Here is a 26,972-nt window from a genome sequence, read left to right as displayed (position 1 = left end):
CTGCTTTTGAAGCCCTTTAGTGTATATTTCAATTCAATTATTGTACTTTTTAGTTTCAGAATGTCTTTTTAGTTCCTTTTTATAATTCCAATCTCTTTATTGTTATTCTCATTTTGTTCATATTATGTTCTCCTGTCTTTGTCCATGTCTTCCTTTAGCTCTCTGAGCACCTTTAACTAAGTTGTCTTAAAGTCTTTGTCTAGTAAGTCTGACACTTTGGCTACCTCAGTTGTATTTTGTATTGATTTATTTTGTTCCTTTGTCTGGGCCATACTTTCCTGTTTCTTTTTACACCTGATTTTTTTGTTGTTATTGAAAACTGAATATTTCATTCAATTGGTAACTCTAGAAATCAGATTCTTCTTACAACCCATGTTTTTGTATTTGTGTTTTTACATTGGGTGTGTCTGTGCCAGGATCAGCCTCAGGTGAAAGCATAAGGTCTTCTCAGGTCTTTTCTGAGCCTTCAACTTTCCCAAGGCTTTCTAAATTCCCCCATATATATGGTTGTTTTTGAATGTTAAAAAAAAAGAAACCAGAAGTGGCTCCTTAAAATCTCCTGGAAGCCACTTGAGCCAGTGAGGGTTAACACAATGAATGCCAGTCTCTGGGTCTGTACCTCTGCATTCAGAGCAGCAATCTGCAATCAGATCACAGAATCCTGATATTTGAGGACAAAGTCCTTATTGCCTACCCTGGCTCCAGCAAGAAACACAGGATGCTGTTGAAACAGCTGCCTGCCTTGGGGCTGGGGGGTGAGGGATGGATAGCTGTTACTACACCGAGGACTGAAATCAACCAATACTAACTGAAATTTACCAGCCAAGCTTTATGCTGTAAGCTACAAGTGTTCAAATAGACTCCAGAGTTCCAAAGCCATAATTTCAGACGTTTCTGCCAGGACAATTGCTACCTAGGTGGACAGATGGATTCTTGGAGCTTTCTACTTCGCCTTTCCTGCTGTCCACTTGGCCAGTCATTTTTGGAAAATCCCTCAAATTTGGGTTTCTATTTAAACATTCACCCACTCATTTTAGCATCTATCAGCAGATCTTGCCCATGGAGGATTATTACTGTGGTGTTTTAATGATGATCTTTCTATTTTCCTCATTCTGTCTACACTTATTAATTGGAATTCTTCAGTGAGGAAGAACTGTTACTTCCTCTGAATTTGTTCATGTATTCATTTACTTATCTATGTCACTGTAGGATAAGGACTCAAGGATAATTATTTTATTACTTATTTTATAATTCAATATTATAGTAATTAATTTTGCTGTTCAAGTTGTTCCAACTCTGGCCAATCTGAAATCTTTTAGTGTGGCTACTGTGCCTTGAAAAAAGTTTTAAGCACTGCCTTAACTTTCTGATACTACAAAATGCCCCAGACTCATGCTGTTCTTTCTCAACTCACACTGTTGAATAAAGCAATACTTTAAGAATCACTGGTTCCGGACGAGACCTTAAAGATGGCGGAGAAGTAAGACGTGGAGATCACCCTCCTCCTCAAAAATACATCAGAAATACATCTACATGTGGAACAACTTCTACAGAACACCTACTGAAAGCTGGAAGAAGATCTCAGACTTCCCAAAAGGCAAGAAACTCCCCACATACCTGGCCACATGGCTGACAGGGTCTTGGTGTTCTGGCAGAGTGTCAGGCCTATGCCTCTGAGGTGAGACAGCCAAGTTCAGGACATTGGTCCACCAGAGACCTCCTGCCTCCACATAATATCAAATGGCAAAAGCTCTCCCAGAGATCTCCATCTCAACGTTAAGACCCAGCTTCACTCAACGACCAGCAAGCTACAGTGCTGGACATGTTATGCCAAACAACTAGCAAGACAGGAAGACAACCCCATCCATTAGCAGAGAGGCTGCCTAAAATCATGATAAGGTCACAGACACCCCAAACACTACACCGGACATGGTCCTGCCCACCAGAAACACAAGATCCAGCCTCATCCACCAGAACAGAGGCACCAGTCCCCTCCACCAGGAAGCCGACAACCCACTGAACAAACCTTAGCCACTGGGGGCAGACACCAAAAACAATAGGAACTATGAACCTGCAGCCTGCGAAAAGGAGACCCCAAACACAGTAAGTTAAGCAAAATGAGAAGACAGAGAAACACATAGCAGATGAAGGAGCAAGGTTAAAAACCCACCAGACCAAACAAATGAAAAGGAAATAGGAAGTCTACCTGAAAAAGAATTCAGAGTAATGACAGTAAAGATGATCCAAAATCTTGGAAACAGAATGGAGAAATTACATGAAATGTTTAACAAGGATGTAGAAGAACTAAAAAGCAAACAAACAATGATGAATAACACAATAAATGAAATTAAAAATTCTCTAGAAGGAATCAATAGCAGAATAAGTGAGGCAGAAGAATGGATAAGTAACCTGGAAGATAAAATAGTGGAAAAAACTACCACAGAGCATAATAAAGAAAAAAGAATGAAAAGAATTGAGGACAGTCTCAGAGACCTCTGGGACAACATTAAATGCACCAACATTCGAATTATAGGGGTTCCAGAAGAAGAAGAGAAAAAGAAAGGGACTGAGAAAATATTTGAAGAGATTATAGTTGAAAACTTCCCTAATATGGGAAAGGAAATAATCAAGTCCAGGAAGCACAGAGAGTCCCATACAGGATAAATCCAAGGAGAAACACGCCAAGACACATATAAATCAAGCTATCAAAAATTAAATACAAAGAAAAATATTAAAAGCAGCAAGGGAAAAACAACAAATAACATACAAGGGAATCCCCATAAGGTTAACAGCTGATCTTTCAGCAGAAACTCTGCAAGCCAGAAGGGAGTCGCAGGACATATTTAAAGTGATGAAAGGGAAAAACCTACAACCAAGATTACGCTACCCAGAAAGGTTCTCATTCAGATTTGATGGAGAAATTAAAACCTTTACAGATAAGCAAAAGCTAAGAGAATTCAGCATCACCAAACCAGCTTTACAACAAATTCTAAAGGAACTTCTATAGGCATGAAACACAAGAGAAGGAAAAGACCTACAATAACAAACACAAAAAAATTAAGAAAATGGGAATAGGAACATACATATCGATAATTACCTAAAACGTGAATGGATTAAATGCTCCAACCAAAAGACACAGGCTCACTGAGTGGAAACAAAAATAAGACCTGTATATATGCTGTCTACAACAGACCCACTTCAGGCCTAGGGACACATACAGACTGAAAGTAAGGGGATGGAAAAAGATATTCCACACAAATGGAAATCAAAAGAAAGCTGGAGTAGCAATTCTTGTATCAGACAAAATAGACTTTAACATAAAGACTATTACAAGAGACAAAGAAGGACACTACATGATGGATCAAGGGATCAATCCAAGAAGAAGATATAACAATTGTAAATGTTTATGCACCCAACATAGGAGCACCTCAACACATAAGGCAAATGCTAACAGACATAAAAAGGGGAAATCAACAGTAACTCAATCATAGTAGGGGACTTTAGCACCCCATTTTCACCAGTGGACAGATCACCCAAAATGAAAATAAATAAGGAAACACAAGCTTTAAATGATACCTTAAACAAGATGGACTTAATTGATATTTATAGGACATTCCATCCAAAAAAACAGAACACACATTCTTCTCAAGTACTCGTGGAACATTCTCCAGGACAGATCGTATCTTGGGTCACAAATCAAGCCTTGGTAAATTTAAGAAAATTGAAATCATATCAAGTATCTTTTCCGACCACAACTCTATGAGACTAGATATCAATTACAGGAAAAAATCTGTAAAAAATACAAACACATGGAAGCTAAACAACACACTACTTAATAACCAAGAGATCACTGAAGAAATCAAAAAATACCTACAAACAAATGACAATGAAAACATGATGAACCAAAACCTATGGGATGCTGCAAAAGCAGTTCTAAGAGGAAAGTTTATAGCAATACAATCCTACCTCAAGAAACAAGAAACATCTCAAATAAACAACTTAACTTTACACCTAGAACAATTAGAGAAAGAAAAACAAAAAAACCCCAAAGTTAGCAGAAGGAAAGAAATCATAAATATCAGATCAGAAATAAATGAAAAAGAAATGAAGGAAACAATAGCAAAGATCAATAAAACTAAAAGCTGGTTCTTTGAGAAGATAAACAAAATTGATAAACCATTAGCCAGACTCATCAAGAAAAAAACGGAGAAGACTCAAATCAATACAATCAGAAATGAAAAAGAAGTAAAAACTGACACTGCAGAAATACAAAGGACCATGAGAGATTACTACAAGCAACAATATGCAAATAAAATGGAAACCTGGAAGAAATGCACAAATACTTAGAAAAGCACAACCTTCCAAGACTGAACCAGGAAGAAATAGAAAATATAAACAGACCAATCACAAGAACTGAAATTGAGACTATGATTAAAAATCTTCCAACAAACAAAAGCCCAGGACCAGATGGCTTCACAGGTGAATTCTATCAAACATTTAGAGACGAGCTAACACCAAACCTTCTCAAACTCTTCCAAAATACAGCAGGGGGAGGAACACTCCCAAACTCATTCTACGAGGCCACCATCGCCCTGATACCAAAATCAGACAAAGATGTCACAAAGAAAGAAAACTACAGACCAATATCACTGATGAACATAGATGCAAAAATCTTCAACAAAATACTAGCAAACAGAATCCAACAGCACATTAAAAGGATCATACACCATGATAAAGTGGGGTTTACCCAGGAATGCAAGGATTTTTGAATATATGCAAATCAATCAATGTGACAAACCATAATAACAAACTGAAGGAGAAAAACCATATGATCATCTCAAGACATGCAGAAAAAGCTTTTGACAAAATTCAATACCCATTTATGATAAAAACCCTCCAGAAAGTAGGCATAGAGGAAAAACTTACCTCAACATAATAAAGGCCATATATGACAAACCCACAGCCAACATCGTTCTCAATGGTGTAAACTGAAACCTTTTCCACTAAGATCAGGAACAGGATACGGTTGTCCACTCTCACCACTATTATTCAACATAGTTTTGGAAGTTTTAGCCACAGCAATCAGAGAAGAAAAAGAAATAAAAGGAATCCATATCAGAGAAGAAGTAAAGCTGTCACTATTTGCAGATGACATGATACTATACATAGAGAATCCTAAAGATGCTACCAGAAAATTACTACAGCTAATCAATGAATTTGGTAAAGTAGTAGCATACAAAATGATTGCACAGAAATCTCTTGTATTCCTCTATACTAATGATGAAAAATCTGAAAGAGAAGTTAAGGAAACACTCCCATTTACCATTGCAACAAAAAGAATAAAATAGCTAGGCTAAGGAGACAAAAGGCCTGTATGCAGAAAACTATAAGACACTGATGAAAGAAATTAAAGATGATACAAACAGATGGAGAGATATACCATGTTCTTGGATTGGAAGAATCAACATTGTGAAAATGACTCTACTACCCAAAGCAATCTACAGATTCAATGCAATCCCTATCAAACTACCAATGGCAGTTTTCATAGAACTAGAACAAAAAATTTTACAGTTTGTATGGAAACACAAAAGACCCCGAATAGCCAAGCAATCTTGAGAAAGAAAGACAGAGCTGGAGGAATCAGGCTCCCAGACTTCAGACTATACTACAAAGCTACAGTAATCGAGACAGTATGGTACTGGCACAAAAACAAATATAGATCAATGGTACAGGATAGAAAGCCCAGAAATAAACGCACGTACATATGGTCACCTTATCTGTGATAAAGGAGGCAAGAATATACAATGGAGAAAAGACAGTCTCTTCAATAAGTGGTGCAGGGAAAGCTGGAGAGCTACATGTAAAAGAATGAAATTAGAACATTCCCTAACACCATACACAAAAATAAACTCAAAATGGATTAAAGACCTAAATGTAAGGCCAGACACTATCAAACTCTTAAAGGAAAACATAGGCAGAACATTCTATGACATAAATCACAGCAAGATCCTTTTTGACCCACCTCCTAGAGAAATGAAAATAAAAACAAAACTAAACAAATGGGACCTAATGAAACTTCAAAGCTTTTGCACAGCAAAGGAAACCATAAACAAGATAAAAAGACAACCCTCAGAATGGGAGAAAATATTTGCAAATGAAGCAACTGTCAAAGGATTAATCTCCAAAATTTACAAGCAGCTCATGCAGCTGAATATCAAAAAAACAAACAATCTAATCCAAAAATGGCAGAAGACCTATACAGACATTTCTCCAAAGAAGATATACAGATTGCCAGCAAACACATGAAAGGATACTTAACATCACTAATCATTAGAGAAATGCAAATAAAAACTACAATGAGGTATCACCTCACACCAGTCAGAATGGCCATCATCAGAAAATCTACAAACAATAAATGCTGGAGAGGGTGTGGAGAAAAGGGAACCCTCTTGCACTGCTGGTGGGAATGTAAATTGATACAGCCACTATGGAGAACAGTATGGAGGTTCCTTAGAAAACTAAAAACAGAACTAAAGGAACGAAGGTTCCTTTTCTAAGAAATTAAGGTTCCTTAGAAAACTAAAAACTACCATACGACCCAGCAATCCCACTATTGGGCATATACCCTGGGAAAACCATAATTCAAAAAGAGTCATGCATCACAATGTTCATTGCAGCACTATTTACAATAGCCAGGATATGGAAGCAACCTAAGTGTCCACTGACAGATGAATGGATAAAGAAGATATGGCACATATATACAATGGAATATTACTCGGCCATAAAAAGAAATGAAATTGAGTTATTTGTAGTTAAGGTGGATGGACCTAGAGTCTGTTATACAAAGTGAAGTAAGTCATAAAGAGAAAAACAAATACCATATGCTAACACGTATATATGAAATCTAAAAAATAATAATGGTTCTGAAGAACCTAGGAGCAGGACAGGAATAAAGACACAGACATAGAGAATGAACTTGAGGACACAGGGAGGGGGAAGGGTAAGCTGGGACAAAGTGCGAGAGTGGCATGGACTTATATATACTACCAAATGTAAAATAGATAGCTAGTGAGAAGCAGCTGCATAGCACAGGGAGATCAGCTCGGTGCTTTGTGACCACCTAGAGGGGTGGGATAGGGAGGGTGGGAGGGAGATGCAAGAGGGAGGGGATATGGGGATATATGTATATGTATAGCTGATTCACTTTGTTATAAAGCAGAAAGGAACACACCATTGTAAAGCAATTATACTGCAATAAAGATCTTAAAAAAAAAAAGAATCGCTCGTTCCTTTTATTGGAGAATAGTATTGTGAATCAAGAGCTGAATTCTAGGTGTGTTCATTGCTACCAGAGTATTGCTGCTTCTAACACAATTCACTGATTTTTTTTCGTGTGAAAACAACCTTGTATTCCTGGGACCAATCCCACTTGATTGGAATGTATTCTTCTTCTTTTAAATTGTTGGACTTAATTTGCTAATATTTTGTCAAAATTTTTCATACCTATATTTATAGGAGATATTTTTCTGTAGCATTCTGTTTTTGCAATTTGTCAAGTTTTTGTATCAGGATAAGTTGGGAAACTTATGCACCTGTTCTAATTTCTGAAAGAATTTGTTTATGACTGGTAATTAATTATTCATTAAATGACAGAAACCCTTGACAAACATCAGGCTAGAAGGAAAACCACGGCCCTCTTTTTATTGGCCTTCTACTGATATTTTCCACTTTATTCACATGTAACTTGATGAAGTTCTACTGTATATTACTGAATAGTTTTTTATTTAAGCAAAGTCAAAAAAGGTCAAGAAAAAAAATCCATCTTATATAAGGTGAGTTAATTTTCAAATATTAAAAGTTAGTTTTGTTCTTTGTAAAGTATAGTCTGTAGACAAAAAAGGACTTTTTCCTTAGTTTCATTCTTACAATACTTCATTCAAAAACTCATAAATTATCCAAATGAACCACTGTACCTATATATTTCAATAGCTCTCATATCTTCATCATCAAATTCATCTTCAGCTTCCTTCAACTGTGCAAGAGTCATCTTTTCGTATGGTTTAACTAAAACAAAATAAGTTGTAGATAACTGAGTTATTTAAAAGCCAATTTTACTTTAGAGTCACATGTCTAGAAAAAACAATATATTAGACAAATGGAGATCAAGAATATCTTTAATGTTGCAGTTTCTCCAGCATATAAACTATATTGTGGCTGACTGCTTCAGGTTTGTTTAAGGTGCTAATACTCTCTCAGAGTTCACAGAACTACCAGGCTGCATTTAAAAGCAGATGTGAAAATCAATTAGACCTCATAAATTTAGACTTCCTCAAGTACCTGGAAATTTTAACAAATAATACATTTTATATAGAATGATCAAAACAGAAAGTAATCACAAGGTAGAGAAATATGAGAGAGGAAAAAAAAGCTCACTAGATTAGATACCAGGGCATTTCAGCTCTGATATTAACTAGCATGTAACTTTCAACACATGAATTAGAAACTTTAGGTGTCAGCATCCTAATTTCAAAAGTATGGGTGGGATTTAAATTATTTCTAATGTCCTCTCTCCCTCTAAATTCATGAAATACATGATCACTGTCATAACTGTATTATTCCCTTCACCCAGCCCACCAAATGCACAACTATACCCATTGCTTCTTTCTGTAAACGTAAAACCGTTTCTTCAATTTCATCTTTTGGCTCTTCTTTTGGAGGAAGAATGCCAAAATCTCTTAAAATTTCATTCCATTCTGTATCTTCATTTGGATCCTATATAAAAAAAATAAAAAATCTATTAGCACAGTTGTGCATTTTAATATTTGTAAAATCGATTTCCAACCATGTAATTGTTCATGAACTCTACAGGTAAACTAGAAAATTAGTTTCAAAGAATAGAACAAAATGGCCTACTTTTTTCCCTTTTCCCATTTCCGTAATGCAACTACATACTTTGATAAAAAGAATACATCCTCTACCCTCAAAGTTACACTGAGATGTTTAATAAAAAACAAATCTGAAAAACATATATCAAATGCTAATGAAGAAACTTGTAAGTCAAGGAAAATTCTCTGAAGACTATAATAGGCAAAACCAATTCACATCATGCAAAATACTGTTTTCTTTTTCTACATAAGCATTGAAGACCTCAAGGTGGACTTGCTTCTCTTCAGCTATATAGCTTCATGAAATTCTTACTCCCAAGTTAAATCTTAGAAGAGGTTAGGAATCGTTTCATAGTTCAATTTTTGTCTAACCATAATTTCTTTCTTTGAAACTTAATCTTGTTTTCCATGTTACTTAGGCTTTGATGTTTTATTTGCTGCTCTTCCTGAAATTGTCTGTCATATATCAACTATATTGTCTTTCTAGTCTGCTGTCCCTTTTCTCTGAGGTTTTCAGAGAAAAGGAGAACTTAATTATATACATGAGTAAATACTGCTGCAAACAAAGTAAAGGATAGCCTTGAATGAGCTCCACCTCTGGGTATTCACATCCTGCATAATCCCCTCTCCTTGATTATGGGTGGGAATCATGGTATGCTTCTAATCAGTAGAATATGGCAAAGGTAAAGGAATATAATTTCTTTGATTTCATTCCATAAGATCGTAATTTCCATCTTGCCAGCATCCTCTCACACTTGCTGGCTTTGATAAAGCAAGCTGCCATACTGTGAGGTCCCCCATGGAGAGAACTATGTGACAAGGAATATGTAGTCAACAATCAGCTAGACACTGAGATCCTCAGTCAAATAGCTCCAAAAGAACTGAATTCTGCCAACTACCATGTAAATAAACTTAGAAGGGGATCCTTCAGATGTACTCTGTTGTACCTTCAGATTCAACCCCAGCTCTAGCTGACACTTTAATTGCAACCTTGTTGGAGACTCAGATGGCCCAGCTAAGCAATGCCTGGATCCTTGACCCATAAAAACTCTGAGATAATAAATGTGTTATTTTAAGTCACCAAGTTTGTGGTGATTTGTTATGCAACAATGGATAACTAATACAAGTATCATCTTATTTCTCCTCTTCATCCTATTCTTTGGGCAAAGTTTTGGTTTTTTATTCACACTGGTCTCTCTATCCACAAAATCTTCTGATCTCCATTCTTTCTATATGTCTTAAAACAATTAAGTCACCATCAGCAGGAGTTCTGCACTTGGTAATGGCAGACTAGGTAATTTGGATCAAGCCTCTTACTGAGAACAGCTAGTAAAACTGGACAAAATAGATGAGAATTAATTTGAAGGCACTGAAGAATCAACAAAGCAGTGAAGAGAATTATGGTAAGAAAATCCTAGATGAGAAGTAGACCCAGAGAAAGAAGCTCTATGTTTGGGTCCATTCCCCTTCAATCAACTACCAATTCTGAAAGAGGCCAAGAGGCTGAGAAATTGAATAAAGGTGCACAGATTCGAGCATAGTGACCAAAGACAGAAATCAGTAAGAAAATGATAACTAGGAGATCATCATATATTTGGAATTTTAAAAAAATTCTAAATGACCAAAGGGTCAAAGAAGAAATCACAATGGAAATTTAAAAGCATTAGGAATTGAATGATCATAAAGCCACGTATCAAAAATATGTGGGTTGCAACGAGAGCAGTTCATGAAAGGAATTTTACACCCTGAATTTAACATATTAGAAAATGGAAAAGGCTTACAAATTAATATATAAGCATCCAACCTAAAAAGCTTGGAAAGAACATCAAAATAAACCAAAGGTAGAAGGAAGGAAATAATAAAGATGAAAACAGAAATTAATGAAATAAGAATTGAATATATAATAGACTGGCTTAACAAGACCAAAAATTGGGTCTTAGAAGAAGACTAATAAAATAAACACTTGCCAAGACTGATAAAGAAAAAAAGTGAGAAGACATCACCAGTATTAAAAATGAAAAAGGGGAACTCCTGACAGATAATACAAATATTTAAAAAGAGAAGCCTCTCTATTGTGTTTTGCTCATATTTTTTTCTACTTTAAGGTGAAAGCTTAGATCAAACTATAAACCTTTTTTTTTCTTTTCAAGCACACACAGAATTTTATTTTTAGAGTCTTTTTTTTAATTAAAAATTTTTTTAACATCTTTATTGGAGTTCTTTTCTAATTATAACCACTTAAAGCTACAAATATTCCTTTAACAAATTATTTAGCTGCATCCTACAAGTTTTGGTATGCTGTATTTTTATTAGTATTCAGTTAAAAATATTTCTAATCTTATGATTTTTTGCTGACATTTTTATTTGGAAGGATACTGCTTAATTTTCAAATATTTTGGACTTTTCTAGGTATCTTATTAATAATTTCTAAGTTACTTCTACATGGTCGGAAAACATACTTTAAGGTTTTGATTTTTTGAAATGCATGTACTTGTTTTATGACCCAGCATATGGCATATCTTAGTGAATGTTCTACATAGTGTGAAAAGAATGTGTATTTTGCCACTGATGGGCTTTTTTCTCCACAAATCAATAGATTTTTGACAGATTTGTTCAGATCTTCTACTCTGCGATTTCTGTATCTAGTTGTTCTATCAATTACTAGGAGGAGGGGTGTTAAAATCTCTAGTTATGATTGTGGATTTGTCTACTTCTCCATCAGTTTTTGCTTTATGTGTTTGAAGCTTGATTATGCAAATCCTCAGCTATATTTATGATATTTTCCTGATGAATTTCTCCTATCATTATAAAATGTTCCTTTTTATTTCTAGTAGTAATCCTCATCTTGATGTCTATTTTGTTTGTTACTAATATAGTTTATACCCCTTATTCCTAAGTACTGTTTAAATAACATGTCTTTTTCAATCCTTTTACTTTAACCCATCTGTTTCTTTGTATTTAAAGTGTGTCTCTTTTAGCAATATGTAGCTATGTATTGCTTTTTAAACTATTCTGATAATCTCTACTTTTTAATTTAAGTGTTTACTCCATTTACACTTACTATAATTGTCTTTTTAATTTTAATTGGAGTATAGTTGCTTTACAGTTTTGTGTTAGTTTCTGCTGTGCAGCAAATTAATATAATTGTTAATATTAGATGTAGAGCTACTATTTTCCTGTTTTTAATTAGTATTGTTTGCTTTATTGTTCCTCTGTTCCTTTTTTGCCTTCTTTCGGTTAATTAAATATTTTCTAGAATTATGTTCTTTGCAACTGGCCTTTTAGGTATACATCTTTGCATTATTGCTTTAATAATTGTTCTAGAAATTATAATGGTATCTTTAACATATTACAGTTAGTACTGTAGTATTTTACATAAAATATGGGAACCTCACTTAGTTCCATTTACCACTATCCCATCCTTTGCCTTACTGCTGTTATATATATTAACATTTACAATATATTTGAAACCCTATAATACAATGTTACAATTTCTACCCTAAACAATTATAATGTCTTTTAAGAAAATTGAGAATAAATATATTTAGTTTTTAGAATTTACCCACATATTTATCATTTAAGGTGCTCTTCACACTTACTTTTAGATCAAGTTTTCCACCTGATGTAATTTCCTTTCAGTCTGAAGAAACTTCTTTGCATTTCTTACCCTTCAGGTCTGTGGAACCTAATTCTCTCAGTTTTCATATTTCTGAAAATGTCTATTTTTCCCAGTTTTTTTGATGGATAGTTTAGCTGGATATAGAATTTTGGTTTGAAAGTTTTCCCTCCAGGATTTAAAGCATTTTAAAAAGTCTTCTGGCCTCCAATGTTTCTGATGAGAAGTCAGCTGTCAATCATATTGCTGTTCTCCTGTATATACAAAACATACACACCTTTACATTATGTCTTTTCTCTGGATGTTTTCAAGATTTTATCTTTTGATTTCAGAAGTGTGTCTATGTGCTTGGTGTGGTTTTATTTGTATTTACCCTCTTTGGAGTTCCCAGAACTTCTTAGATTGTTAAGTTTATGTCTTCCCTCAAACTCTGGACAATTTTATCCATCATCTCTTTAATTTTTTCCTGCCCCCCCACCCCATCCTTCCTCTCATTCTAGGATTTCTTTTTTTTTTCTGGTATGCAGGCCTCTCACTGTTGTGGCCTCTCCCGTTGTGGAGCACAGGCTCCGGATGCGCAGGCTCAGCAGCCATGGCTGACAGGCCTAGCTGCTCCGCGGCATGTGGGATCTTCCCAGACCAGGGCATGAACCCGTGTCCCCTGCATCGGCTGGCAGACTCTCAACCATTGCGCCACCAGGGGAGCCCCCCTTCTAGGATTTTTGACAGGATGTTACATGTATGTTAACCATGTATTACAGTTAGATGTATGTTAACCAATTTAACAATGTCCCTTCAGTTCACTGAATCTCTATTCACTTTTAATATTTTTCTCTCTGTTCTTAAAGTTGGACACTTTCTATTGATGAATCCAAGTTCCCTGACTCTTCTGCCATCAGCAATCTGCTGTAAAGCCCATTCAGTGAATTTTTTATTTCAGTTGTTGATCTTTTCAGTTCAAGAATTTCCATTTGGAGAGACGAGGGAAAGATGGCGGAAGAGTAAGACATGGAGATCACCTTCCTCCCCACAGATACACCAGAAATACATCTACACGTGGAACAACTCCTACAGAACACCCACTGAACGCTGGCAGAAGATCTCAGACCTCCCAAAAGGCAAGAAAGTCCCCACGTACCTGTAGGGGAAAAGAAAAAAGAATAAACAGAGACAAAAGGATAGGGACGGGACCTGCACCAGTGGGAGGGAGCTGTGAAGGAGGAAAGGTTTCCACACACTAGGAAGCCCTTTCACGGTTGGAGACTGCGGGTGGCAGAGCAGGAAAGCTTCAGCGCCGCGGAGGAGAGCACAGCAACAGGGGTGCAGAGGGAAAAGCGGAGAGATTCCCGCACAGAGGGTCAGGGCCGACAGGCACTCACCAGCCCGAGAGGCTTGTCTGCTCACCCACCGGGGCGGGCGGGTCTGGGAGCTGAGGCTCGGGCTTTGGTCAGAGCACAGGGAGAGGACTGGGGTTGAACACAGCCTGCAGGGGGTTAGTGCACCACAGCTAGCCGGGAGGGAGTCCGGGAAAAAGTCTGGACCTGCTGAAAAGGCAAGAGACTTTTTCTTCCCTCTTTGTTTCCTGGTGCGCGAGGAGAGGGGATTAAGAGCACTGCTTAAAGGAGCTCCAGAGACGGGTGCGAGCCGTGGCTAAAAGTGCGGACCCCAGAGACGGGCATGAGACGCTAAGGCTGCTGCTGCTGCCGCCACCAAGAAGCCTGTGTGCGAGCACAGGTCACTATCCACACCCCCTTCCAGGGAACCTGTGCACCCGGCCACTGCCAGGGTCCCGGGATCCAGAGACAAGTTCCCCAGGAAAACGCACGGCGCACCGCAGGCTGGTGCAATGTCATGCTGGCCTCTGCCGCCGCAGGCCCGCCCAGCACTCCGTGCCCCTCCCTCCCCCTGGCCTGAGTGAGCCAGAGCCCCCGAATCAACGGCTCCTTTAACCCCGTCCTGTCTGAGCGAAGAACAGACGCCCTCCGGCGACCTACACACAGAGGCGGGGCCAAATCCATAGCTGAGCCCCTGGTAGCTGTGAGAACAAAGAAGAGAAAGGGAAATCTCTCCCAGCAGCCTCAGAAGCAGCGGATTAAAGCTCCACAATCAACTTGATGTGCCCTGCATCTGTGGAATACCTGAATAGACAACGAATCATCCCAAATTGCGGAGGTGGAGTTTGAGAGCAAGATTTATTATTTTTTCCCTTTTTCCTCTTTTTGTGAGAGATTTTGTCTGTATAGCTTTGCTTCCACCATTTGTCCAAGGGTTCTATCCGTCCTTTTTTTTTTCTTCTTTTAAAAAAAAATTTTTTTTTCTTAATAATTACATTTTATTTTAATGACTTTATTTTATCTTTTCTTTCTTTCTTTCTTTCTTTCTTTCTTTCTTTCTTTCTTTCTTTCTTTCTTTCTTTCCTTCCTTCCCCCCTCCCTCCCTTCTTCCTTCCTTCCTTCCTTTCTTTCTACTTTTTCTCCCTTTTATTCTGAGCCGTGTGGATGAAAGGCTCTTGGTGCTGCAGCCAGGAGTCAGTGCTGTGCCTCTGATGTGGAAGAGACAACTTCAGGACACTGGCCACAAGAGACCTCCCAGCTCCACGTAATATCAAACAGCGAAAATCTCCCAGAGATCTCCATCTCAACACCAGCACCCAGCTTCACTCAACGACCAGCAAGCTACAGTGCTGGACACCCTACGCCAAACAACTAGCAAGACAGGAACACAACCCCACCCATTAGCAGAGAGGCTGCCTAAAATCATAATAAGTCCACAAACACCCCAAAACACACCACCAGACGTGGACCTTCCCACCAGAAAGACAAGATCCAGCCTCATCCACCAGAACACAGGCACCAGTCCCCTCCACCAGGAAGCCTACACAACCCACTGAACCAACTTTAGCCACTGGGGACAGACACCAAAATCAACGGGAACTATGAACCTGCAGCCTTCAAAAAGGAGACTCCAAACACAGTAAGATAAGCAAAATGAGAAGACAGAAAAACACACAGCATATGAAGGAGCAAGATAAAAACCCACCAGACCTAACAAATGAAGAGGAAATAGGCAGTCTACCTGAAAAAGAATTCAGAGTAATGATAGTAAAGATGATCCAAAATCTTGGAAATAGAATAGATAAAATGCAAGAAACATTTAACAAGGACTTAGAAGAACTAAAGAAGAAACAAGCAATGATGAACAACAAAATAAATGAAATTAAAAATACTCTAGAAGGAATCAATAGCAGAATAAGTGAGGAGGAAGAACGGATAAGTGACCTGGAAGATAAAATAGTGGAAATAACTACTGCAGAGCAGAATAAAGAAAAAAGAATGAAAGGAACTGAGGACAGTCTCAGAGACCTCTGGGACAACATTAATTGCACCAACATTCGAATTATAGGGGTTCCAGAAGAAGAAGAGCAAAAGAAAGGGACTGAGAAAATATTTGAAGGGATTATAGTTCAAAACTTCCCTAATATGGGAACGGAAATAGTTAATCAAGTCCAGGAAGCACAGAGAGTCCCATACAGGATAAATCCAAGGAGAAACATGCCAAGACACATATTAATCAAACTGTCAAAAATTAAATACAAAGAAAACATATTAAAAGCAGCAAGAGAAAAACAAAAAATAACACACAAGGGAATCCCCATAAGGTTAACAGCTGATCTTTCAGCAGAAACTCTGCAAGCCAGAAGGGACTGGCAGGACATATTTAAAGTGATGAAGGAGAAAAACCTGCAACCAAGATTACTCTACCCAGCAAGGATCTCATTCAGATTTGATGGAGAAATTAAAACCTTTACAGACAAGCAAAAGCTGAGAGAGTTCAGCACCACCAAACCAGCTTTACAACAAATGCTAAAGGAACTTCCCTAGGCAAGAAACACAAGAGAAGGGAAAGACCTACAATGACGAACCCAAAACAATTAAGAAAATGGGAATAGGAACATACATATCGATAATTACCTTAAATGTAAATGGACTAAAAGCTCCCATCAAAAGACACAGATTGGCTGAATGGATACAAAAACAAGACCCATATATATGCTGTCTACAAGAGACCCACTTCAGACCTAGGGACACATACAGACTGAAAGTAAGGGGATGGAAAAAGATATTCCATGCAAATGGAAACCAAAAGAAAGCTGGAGTAGCAATTCTCATATCAGACAAAATAGACTTTAAAATAGAGACTATTACAAGAGACAAAGAAGGACACTACATAATGATCAAGGGATCGATCCAAGAAGAAGATATAACAATTGTAATTATTTATGCACCCAACATAGGAGCACCTTAATACATAAGGCAAATACTAACACCCATAAAAGGGGAAATGGACAGTAACACATTCATAGTAGGGGACTTTAACACCCCACTTTCACCCATGGACAGATCATCCAAAATGAAAATAAATAAGGAAACACAAGCTTTAAATGATACATTAAACAAGATGGACTTAATTGATATTTATAGGACACTCCATCCAAAAACAACAGAGTACACATTTTTCTCAAGTGCTCATGGAACATTCTCCAGGATAGATCATATCTTGGGTTACAAATCAATCCTTGGTAAATTTAAGAAAATTGAAATTGTATCGAGTATCTTTTCTGACCACAACGCTATGAGACTAGATGTCAATTACAGGAAAAGATCTGTAAAATATACAAACACATGGAAGCTAAACAATACACTACTTAATAATGAAGTGATCACTGAAGAAATCAAAGAGCAAATCAAAAAATACCTACAAACAAATAATAATGGAGACATGATGACCCAAAACCTATGGGATGCAGCAAAAGCAGTTCTAAGAGGGAAGTTTATAGCAATACAATCCTACCTTAAGAAACAGGAAACATCTCGAATAAACAACCTAACCTTGCACCTAAAGCAATTAGAGAAAGAAGAACAAAAAAACCCAAAGTTAGCAGAAGGAAAGAAATCATAAAGATCAGATCACAAATAAATGAAAAAGAAATGAAGGAAATGATAGCAAAGATGAATAAAACTAAAAGCTGGTTCTTTGAGAAGATAAACAAAATTGATAAACCATTAGCCAGACTCATCAAGAAAAAAAGGGAGAAGACTCAAATCAATGGAATTAGAAATGAAAAAGGAGAAGTAACAACTGACGCTGCAGAAATACAAAAGATCATGAGAGATTACTACAAGCAACTCTATGTCAATAAAATGGACAACCTGGAAGAAATGGACAAATTCTTAGAAATGCACAACCTGCCAAGACTGAATCAGGAAGAAATAGAAAATATGAACAGACCAATCAAAAGCACTGAAATTGAAACTGTGATTAAAAATCTTCCAACAAACAAAAGCCCAGGGCCAGACAGCTTCACAGGCGAATTCTATCAAACATTTAGAGAAGAGCTAACACCTAACCTTCTCAAACTCTTCCAAAATATAGCAGAGGGAAGAACACTCCCTAATTCATTCTACGAGGCCACCATCACCCTGATACCAAAACCAGACAAGGATGTCACAAAGAAAGGAAACTACAGGCCAATATCAGTGATGAACACAGATGCAAAAATCCTCAACAAAATACTAGCAAAGAGAATCCAACAGCACATTAAAAGGATCATACACCATGATAAAGTGGGGTTTATTCCAGGAATGCAAGGATTCTTCAATATACGCAAGTCAATCAACGTGATACACCATATTAACAAACTGAAGGAGAAAAACCATATGATCATCTCAATAGATACTGAGAAATCTTTCGACAAAATTCAACACCCATTTATAATAAAAACCCTGCAGAAAGTAGGCACGGAGGGAACTTTCCTCAACATAATAAAGGCCATATATGACAAACCCACAGCCAACATCATCCTCAATGGTGAAAAACTGAAAGCATTTCCACTAAGATCAGGAACAAGACAAGGTTGCCCACTCTCACCACTCTTATTCAGCATAGTTTTGGAAGTTGTAGCCACAGCAATCAGAGAAGAACAGGAAATAAAAGGAATCCAAATAGGAAAAGAAGAAGTAAAGCTGTCACTGTTTGCAGATGACATGATACTATACGTGGAGAATCCTAAATATGCTACCAAAAAACTACTAGAGCTAATCAATGAATTTGGTAAAGTAGCAGGATACAAAATTAATGCACAGTAATCTCTGGCATTCCTATACACTAATGATGAAAAATCTGAAAGTGAAGTCAAGAAAACACTCCCATTTACTACTGCAAGAAAAAGAATAAAATATCTAGGAATAAACCTACCTAAGGAGACAAAAGACCTGTATGCAGAAAATTATAAGACACTGATGAAAGAAATTAAAGATGATACAAATAGATGGAGAGATATACCATGTTCTTGGATTGGAAGAATCAACATTGTGAAAATGACTCTACTACCCAAAGCAATCTACAGATGCAATGCAATCCCTATCAAACTACCACTGGCAGTTTTCACAGAACTAGAACAAAAAATTTCACAATTTGTATGGAAATACAAAAGACCCCGAATAGCCAAAGCAATCTTGGGAACGAAAAACAGAGCTGGAGGAATCAGGCTCCCTGACTTCAGACTATACTACAAAGCTACAGTAATCAAGACAGTATGGTACTGGCACAGAAACAGAAATATAGATCAACGGAAAAGGATAGAAAGCCCAGAGATAAACCCACGCACATATGGTCACCTTATCTTTGATAAAGGAGGCAGGAATGGACAGTGGAGAAAGGACAGCCTCTTCAATAAGTGGTGCTGGGAAAACTGGACACGTACATGTAAAAGTATGAGATTAGATCAATCCTTGACACCATACACAAAAATAAGCCCAAAATGGATTTAAGACCTAAATGTAAGGCCAGAAACTATCAAACTCTTAGAGGAAAACATAGGCAGAACACTCTATGACATAAATGACCGCAAGATCCTTTTTGACCCACCTCCTAGAGAAATGGAAATAAAAACAAAAATAAATAAATGGGACCTAATGAAACTTCAAAGCTTTTGCACAGCAAAGGAAACCATAAACAAGACCAAAAGACAACCCTCAGAATGGGAGAAAATATTTGCAAATGAAGCAACTGACAAATCTCCAAACTTTATAAGCAGGTCATGCAGCTCAATAACACAAAAACAAACAACCCATTCCAAAAATGGGCAGAAGACCTAAATAGACATTTCTCCAAAGAAGATATACAGACTGGCAACAAACACATGAAAGAATGCTCAACATCATTAATCATTAGAGAAATGCAAATCAAAACTACAATGAGATATCATCTCACACCAGTCAGAATGGCCATCATCAAAAAACCTAGAAACAATAAATGCTGGAGAGGGTGTGGAGAAAAGGGAACACTCTTGCACTGCTGGTGGGAATGTGAATTGGTTCAGCCACTATGGAGAACAGTATGGAGGTTCCTTAAAAAACTGCAAATAAAACTACCATATGACCCAGCAATCCCACTACTGGGAATATACCCTGAGAAAACCATAGTTCAAAAAGAGTCATGTACCAAAATGTTCATTGCAGCTCTATTTACAATAGCCCAGAGATGGAAACAACCTAAGTGTCTATCATCGGATGAATGGATAAAGAAGATGTGGCACATATATACAGTGGAATATTACTCAGCCATAAAAAGAAACGAAATTGAGTTATTTGTAGTGAGGTGGATGGACCTAGAGTCTGTCATACAGAGTGAAGTAAGTCATAAAGAGAAAGACAAATACCGTATGCTAGCACATATATATGGAATATACGGGAAAAAATGTCATGAAGAACCTAGGGGTAATACAGGAATAAAGACACAGACCTACTAGAAACATAGGGACATAGGGACTAGAGACATACATAGGGACATATATACACTACCAAACGTAAAATAGATAGCTAGTGGGAAGCAGCCACATAGCACAGGGAGATCAGCTCAGTGCTTTGTGACCACCTAGAGGGGTGGGATAGGGAGGGTGGGAGGGAGGGAGACGCAAGAGGGAAGCGATATGGGAACATATGTATATGTATAACTGATTCACTTTGTTATAAAGCAGAAACTAACACACCATTGTAAAGCAATTATACTCCAATAAAGATGTAAAAAAAAAAGAATTTCCATTTGTTTTATTACTGTTTCTATTTCTCTGTTACGATTCTCCAACTGTTAATTCATTTTCCTTTAAGTCCTTGAATATATTTATAATAGCTGCTTTAAATTCTTCATTTGCTAATATCAACATCTGGATAGTGTCAGGATTCGTTTCCATTGGTTGCTTTGCTTTTGAATACGAGTCACATTTTGAATATGGCTTTTCATTCTTTTTCTTTTTGCTTATATAATTTTTATTGCATACTAGACATTCAGGATGATACATCATAGAAATTTATGATTTTTTTACGTTCCTCTAAAGTATGTTGATTTTCATACTTGAAGGCAGTTAACTTCGTTGGACGCAAACATCAAACTACCTCAGTTGAAATGGGCAGCAGCCAAAACCTCAGATCAGTTTAGTTCTTTGACCTTCTAATGGTTGCTTTTTGCCAGGCACCTTGGGACCTCCTATATATATATGGAGTTTGGCTGACAAATAAGGATTTGTGTGGATTTTATATGCAGAATTTAAGGATCATCCCTTCTGTGTTTATTTCCTTTCTGAGACTTCCTCACGATTCTCCCACCACTCTACCAGCCCAGGACTTTGCCCTCCAACATCTCTATTAAAATGGAAGTTTTCTGCTACCCCATGCCATATGATTGTAAAACGCCCTCAACTATATCTAATCTTCTTTTAAACTATTGTGATAATTTTAAAATATATTCACAAATTCTTTCATGCACCTTTTTGAGAGTTGAAGCTTAACCCACTTCCATTGAGTATACGCTGAACCTGCTGTCTCACTTCTAATAAACTGAAAATATGATAGAAGTGACACTACGTGATTTCTAAGACCAAGCCACAAAAGGCACTGCTGCTGCTTTTTCCTCTCAGTCTCTCTCATCACTTGCTCTGGGGGGAAACCAGTTGCCGTGTTTTGAGGACACTCAAGCAGCCTGTGTTAGTCTGCTTGGGATGCCATAACAGAATATCACAGACCAGGTGACTTAAATAGAAATTTATTTTCTCACAATTCTGGAGGCTGGAAGTCTAAGATCAAGGTGCCAGCAGGGTTGCTACTGGTGAGAACTCTTCTCCTAGTTTGCAGGAGGCCACCTTCTTGTTGTGTGCTCACATAGCCTTTCCTCTGTGTGTGTGCAAAGAGAGAGAGCATGCTCTAGTGTCTCTTCCTCTTCTTATAAGGACACTGATCCTATCAGCAACATTTTGTAGTTTTCAGTGTACAAGTCTTTTGCCTCCCTGTTTATGTTTATTCCTGAGTATTTTATTCTTTTTGATGCAATTATACATGGAATTGTCTTCTTAATTTCCTTTCTTATTATTCATTGTAGTGTATAGAAATGTCTTCATCAAATTTTATGGTCACTTTTTACAGTCTCCTATGCTTTGAAGATAATTTCAATTTGGTCTTTCGTTTTTTTAAACATAATAAGCATAGTTATTTTATACCTGTTTCTGATCATTCAGATAACTGAAGTCTCTGCAAGTCTGTTTTTGTTGGTTCATACTCATAGTGCCCTGTTCCCTTGTGCCCTGTTCCCTTGTACCCTGTTCCCTTGTGCTCTGTTCCCTTGGTTACTTTTGACTGATTTCTGCTTGATGTCCTTGAAAACTTATCTCCATGAATTCTAACATAAAGATGTCTTCCTGCACGAGGATTTGCTATTTCTTCCAGGTATTTACGAGCACTACAGTATATAACTAATTTATATCACATTCACAGTCTGAAGTTTGTTGGATCACCCAGACAATATGCCTTAGGTTGCAATCTATGTGAGAGCTCTCTTGAGCCACACCTTCTTGGGGATAGGTTGTACTGCTTTTCTTTTTCTCCCCTGCTCCACTAGGCATCAAGATGACCTTCCCTGAATTCCTCTAGACATGGGTTTATATCTGGTTCACACTCCTATTAGTTTCCCATGCTTTCATGGACCATACCCTTTGATTCCTCGTCACCCTGTGATTACACCCAGGAACGAACTGCAGATTGCTAAGATGGCCTTGTGGTAAAACTGGCTTTAAAGCTCTGGAAATCCATTCACCTGCTTTTCCACTTTCCCTTTGATTTTGGTCTCATCGTTTACTATCACGTTATCTCTGATGCTTTTAAGGAGATAGGTTTTACATTCTAGCCAGCATTTTTACTTGTATTCAGCAGGAGAGTTGGTCCAAATAACTGAGCCCTCTATTATCAGAAAATCCAGCAGTCACCTTTTTAAAAAACCCTCCCTGCACTTTGCACCCCCTACCACCCTATCTCTCTTTTCTCCTTCCTACTCAGACTTCATAAAATAATTGTCTATATATGCTGTAACCACTTCCACCTCCCATTCACTCTTCAACCTACTCCAAATTTGGCTTCTACCTCCAACACCCCTTTCAAAACTGTTCTAAGGTCACCTATGAGCTCCATATTGTTATTTTCAATGGATTTTCATTGTATTTGATCTCTTAGGCAGAACTGGGGAGAGTGTGTCATTCTCTTCTTGTTAAAACACTCTTTCTTGATATTCATGATATCACATACTTATGGTTTTATTCATACCTCTCCGTGACTGCTCTTCCTTAACTGATCTAGGAGTTAGTTGCAATGGGAGTTAATAGTAAATGCTCTATACTCTGATCTTCCCTTCACTTTTAGAAATTATCTATGAAATTGTAATAAGAGAAGTAGAAATAGGCACCGCAATCTATTTGATAAAGGTATTATGGCATTTATCATGACACAGTTATATCTGACTCTCTTATTCCCCCACAGTAAGCTCTTTTAGAACAAGTCCACAACTACACATAAGCACTGAATAAACTGGCTATTGAATAAATCAATGAATAAATAAATGAACAAAGATTAATATGCTGTCGTCTCTACTCTCAGTTACATTTCAGCCTATTTCTTGAAGAGCAGACAAAAATCAGGACAAATTTGCAATGTTTTTACATAGGGAATAAAACGCACTTGCTAGGAATCTATTATTAACACAAAAGGAATATCCTTTAAAATTATATGTAATTTGTGTTCAAAATATCCTAATAAATTATACAGCATAAACGATTTCCAAAATTAAATATGTAAAACTAGAAAAATCACAGTGGTTTTAATCTGGGATAGCAGGTGGGAAGAAGCTTTTCTGAAGTTGGAAATGAGAATTTTACTCTGATTAAAAAAAGGAAATAAAAGCACAGCCTTCTGCTTAATAATGCAGCTTTAGATAGAGGAGCAACCTTCTTACGAATTAATGGAAGTTTAACAGAGTTTTTGTGATCAGGTAGGAGAAACTCCAGGGACAGCTGGTTTTTCTCAAGACAGATGCGACTTATTAGGGTTTCCTCTCTGACCTTTTTAAAATGTAGTGGGGCAGGATACTTAAATTTAATTACACTTGGGCTAAAGCTGATGGTCTATTTCTTAAGTCAGAAATAGCGCAGCAGTAAGATTTCCAGGATATAGGTGTGAAACGCAATCCAAAGGCTTTGTCCAGCGACAAACGGAAGTCTTTCTTGAGTGTTGAAAGAACGGCGTTCTCCTAGAGGTAATTTGAATTTCTCTCCAATCGTGACAGAGACGCAAGCTGAAAACAAATGTTAGAACCTAACCCCTGTAGGCTGCCCTCCCCATCTTGCTCAGCCTCAGGCCCAGCCAGGGACCCCGCCGGGGTGTCCAGGCTCGCCTTAGGCCGCGACTCCCACCTGCATGGTGTTCCGCCTCGCCCCTCACACGCCGGTGTCGTCTAACTCCTGGCGGGGACTCCTGGCTCCGACGTCCCCTCGAAGCCACAGGGGAGCCCGCCGAGGTCCTAGCTGTTCCCACTGCCCACAGAGAGGGAGACGGGAGAACAAGGGCCTCTGACGCACGTGCGCCTGGCGCAGCTCTGTTGCCAGGCAACGCGGAGGCGTGGCCTAGGAGGTGGCTGTGGGTACTGACGCACCTGGTCTTGGGCATTTATCCGAAGCAGCGCCTCTTCCGTTCATGATACTGGTGCCGGCATTCCTCCCACCCTTCCCTCCACCACCTCCAAAATCACGCGTTGTTTCCGTGCCTCCAGCACCGTTCAATCCCTGAGTCCTGTCTTCATGGAGAAGTAACAAAATCCTGGGGAGAGAACTCTTCAGAGTAGAAGTTCTTAACGTGGAACCCATAGCCTATATTTGGATGGACTTCAGGGGGTGCCTAGCCCCAGCCCTCGACGCACACATAATTGTGTTGTATGTGTAAATTTTGAGGGGTATTTAAGGACCAGAGCTTTCATCAGATTCTCAAATGGCTCTCTGCCGCCACCTTAAAAACCCATTGCTTTAGGAGACAGAAGCTCAGACTTTAGGTAGGAAACCTAGGCAGTTTGGTTCCTTGGTGTTTAGATGAAGGGAAGGGTGTTTACTGGGAGCTGCCAGGAACATGAGGAAAACATATGATGTTATTGCCAAATAAGGTTATACCCATGGTCACAAAGATGCGAAAAGATTTGGAAAAGAAGAAAAAGTGTTTTTAGTGACAGTTTTAAACTTGGGCTCAGCATTGGACTACTCGGTCTGTAGTGCCCAGTTAATACAAATCGTACACTCCTAATAGCCTATGTGTTTTGTTTTGTGTGTAAAATATTAATATTAAATATAAAATATTTTAAAACATCACACTATTTTTGTAACCATGTTTTGTTTTCTTCTTTTTCTCATTCCCCTCCTCCTCCTCTCCCCTCCCCCCCTTCCTCCCTCATTCCCCTTCTACTCCTCCTCTTTCTTCTTCTTCTCCTTCTTCTTTTTAATAGTAGGGGAGCCCCCCAAAATGTAAGCAGCCCAAGTCTCTCTAGATTACTGACAGGCCCTGGGAGCTGCTGCTTGAATTAGCAGTCAACTCCCTTTCTTATTTTGACAATCTAAAATCCAGGCTAGTTGAATTACTGTGTATAGCACTAGCTAACACTGCCTATGCATTTAGAGCTTTAGAGCCCTTTTGTTACAGAATTAAGTCCTATGGACCCTGCTCAGCCCCTAGCTGGGCAATGGCTCTCTGCCTTGGAGGGGGGAGGGTTCTTTTTCCATTCACATTCGAGCAGCCAAATAACGAAGCCAAAGCTGAGATCAACGCAGCACAAGCTTTATTCAGTGGCCAAAGAATGGAGAAGCAGGAACTAAGTTCACAGATCTACTTCTTGCCCACGTGTCCAGAGGGCTTTAATTTTAAAGAGTAAAGACAAAGGGAGGAGGAGTGAGGTTAATGATGGGGAGGCATATACATTAGTCTACTGGGGAAGAGGCAGAGTTTTTTCCAAGGGAATGGAGTGCCACCCTTTTTTATCCTTTTTTGGTCCTTAATATCCAGTCTTGGCCACCAGTAGGTGTGTCATTTAATATGCAAATGTAGTAAAATCAGCATATAATGAGATTCAGGGTCTGTTGGAGGTCAGATCTGTCACCATCTTGGTCCTAGCTGGATCCATCTGGTTTTTGTTTGTTTGTTTGTAGTTTCCTTTTTTATTTCTGGACCCTTTAAAGATTTATGTTAACTCTTGCTAAAAGTGGGGGTTGGCAGGTTTTGAGCAAAGACCTGGAGCAGCTCTGGCAACATTCTCTGTCTCAAGTCCGCACCTCATCTAGGCAATTCATTTTTTAAAGAAGATGCTTTTTGTTCTCTTCTGCTCCTTCTTTCTCATGTTCTTCACGTGGGTTGACAAGAAGTGAAATTCAGGGACTCTGTTAGAAAAAGGCATAATTTAAGCTATAATCAGGGGTCATCATTAGTAAGACAAAGGCTTGTTAGGTACTCTGAACAATGTAAGAACTAATCCTATCCACACAGAGAGCCAGCCTTCTCTAATCAGCCAGCAACCGGCTGGTAGAGTAGGCGGTTATCCAAGAGGCCAGGTCAGAAGGGAAACTCCAGGGGAATCTGAAGGGAAAACCCAGGGGAACCTGAAGGGAGAGAATCTCAACATCCATATGAGGTTAATTGTGCCCACTAGACACTGATTTGATGTAAAAAGTTCACCCACTGTGTTCATGGCTCTCTACCAGTAAGATTGCATTCTTTTTGGACAAGGCTGGTTGCCTTTCAGATGCTGCAAGGTGAAACAACTAGATAACTAAGAACCTACTGTATAGCATAGGGAACTCTACTCAATACTCTGTAATGACCTATATGGGGTAAGAATCTAAAAGAGAGTGGATATATGTATATGTATAACTGACTCACTTTGCTGTACAGCAGAAACTAACACAACATTGTAAATCAACTATATTCCAATAAAAAAAAAGATAAACAATACTACTACTTGGTAGAAAAAGCTGGCCTCCTGTTATGTTAGTAGCAATAAGACATCTATTTTACAGTGTATATATCAGAACTTGTTTATTGGAATATTGGATGGATCATGGC

General features: G+C 38.2%; 2 protein-coding genes across 2 annotated transcripts in view; both read right to left on the bottom strand.

The window, feature by feature from the left end:
• The window catches only part of PDCL2 (phosducin like 2), a 48,148-nt gene extending 23,711 nt beyond the window's left edge, over positions 1-24,437 (bottom strand). Inside the window, exons 1-3 of the mRNA XM_029235822.1 lie at positions 24,290-24,437; positions 8,652-8,772; positions 7,974-8,064 (exon numbers count right to left, since the gene is read on the bottom strand). Of these exons, the coding sequence (XP_029091655.1) occupies positions 7,974-8,064; positions 8,652-8,772; positions 24,290-24,295 (218 nt within the window). The 5' untranslated portion in view covers positions 24,296-24,437. The remainder of the gene's footprint in view (positions 1-7,973; positions 8,065-8,651; positions 8,773-24,289) is intronic.
• A 1,601-nt stretch (positions 24,438-26,038) lies between these two features.
• NMU (neuromedin U) overlaps positions 26,039-26,972 on the bottom strand; it is a 38,163-nt gene continuing 37,229 nt past the window's right edge. The window contains exon 11 of the mRNA XM_029234706.1: positions 26,039-26,290. The gene's annotated coding sequence lies outside the window, so the exon portion shown is untranslated. The remainder of the gene's footprint in view (positions 26,291-26,972) is intronic.

The sequence above is a fragment of the Monodon monoceros genome, unplaced genomic scaffold (genome assembly GCF_005190385.1).
Source record: "Monodon monoceros isolate NGI ecotype Baffin Bay Population unplaced genomic scaffold, NGI_Narwhal_1 Super_Scaffold_20, whole genome shotgun sequence".
NCBI classification, from domain to species: Eukaryota; Metazoa; Chordata; class Mammalia; order Artiodactyla; family Monodontidae; genus Monodon; species Monodon monoceros.
The sequence above is the reverse complement of the archived record's forward strand: the minus strand, read 5'-3'. Positions and strand labels throughout refer to the sequence as shown.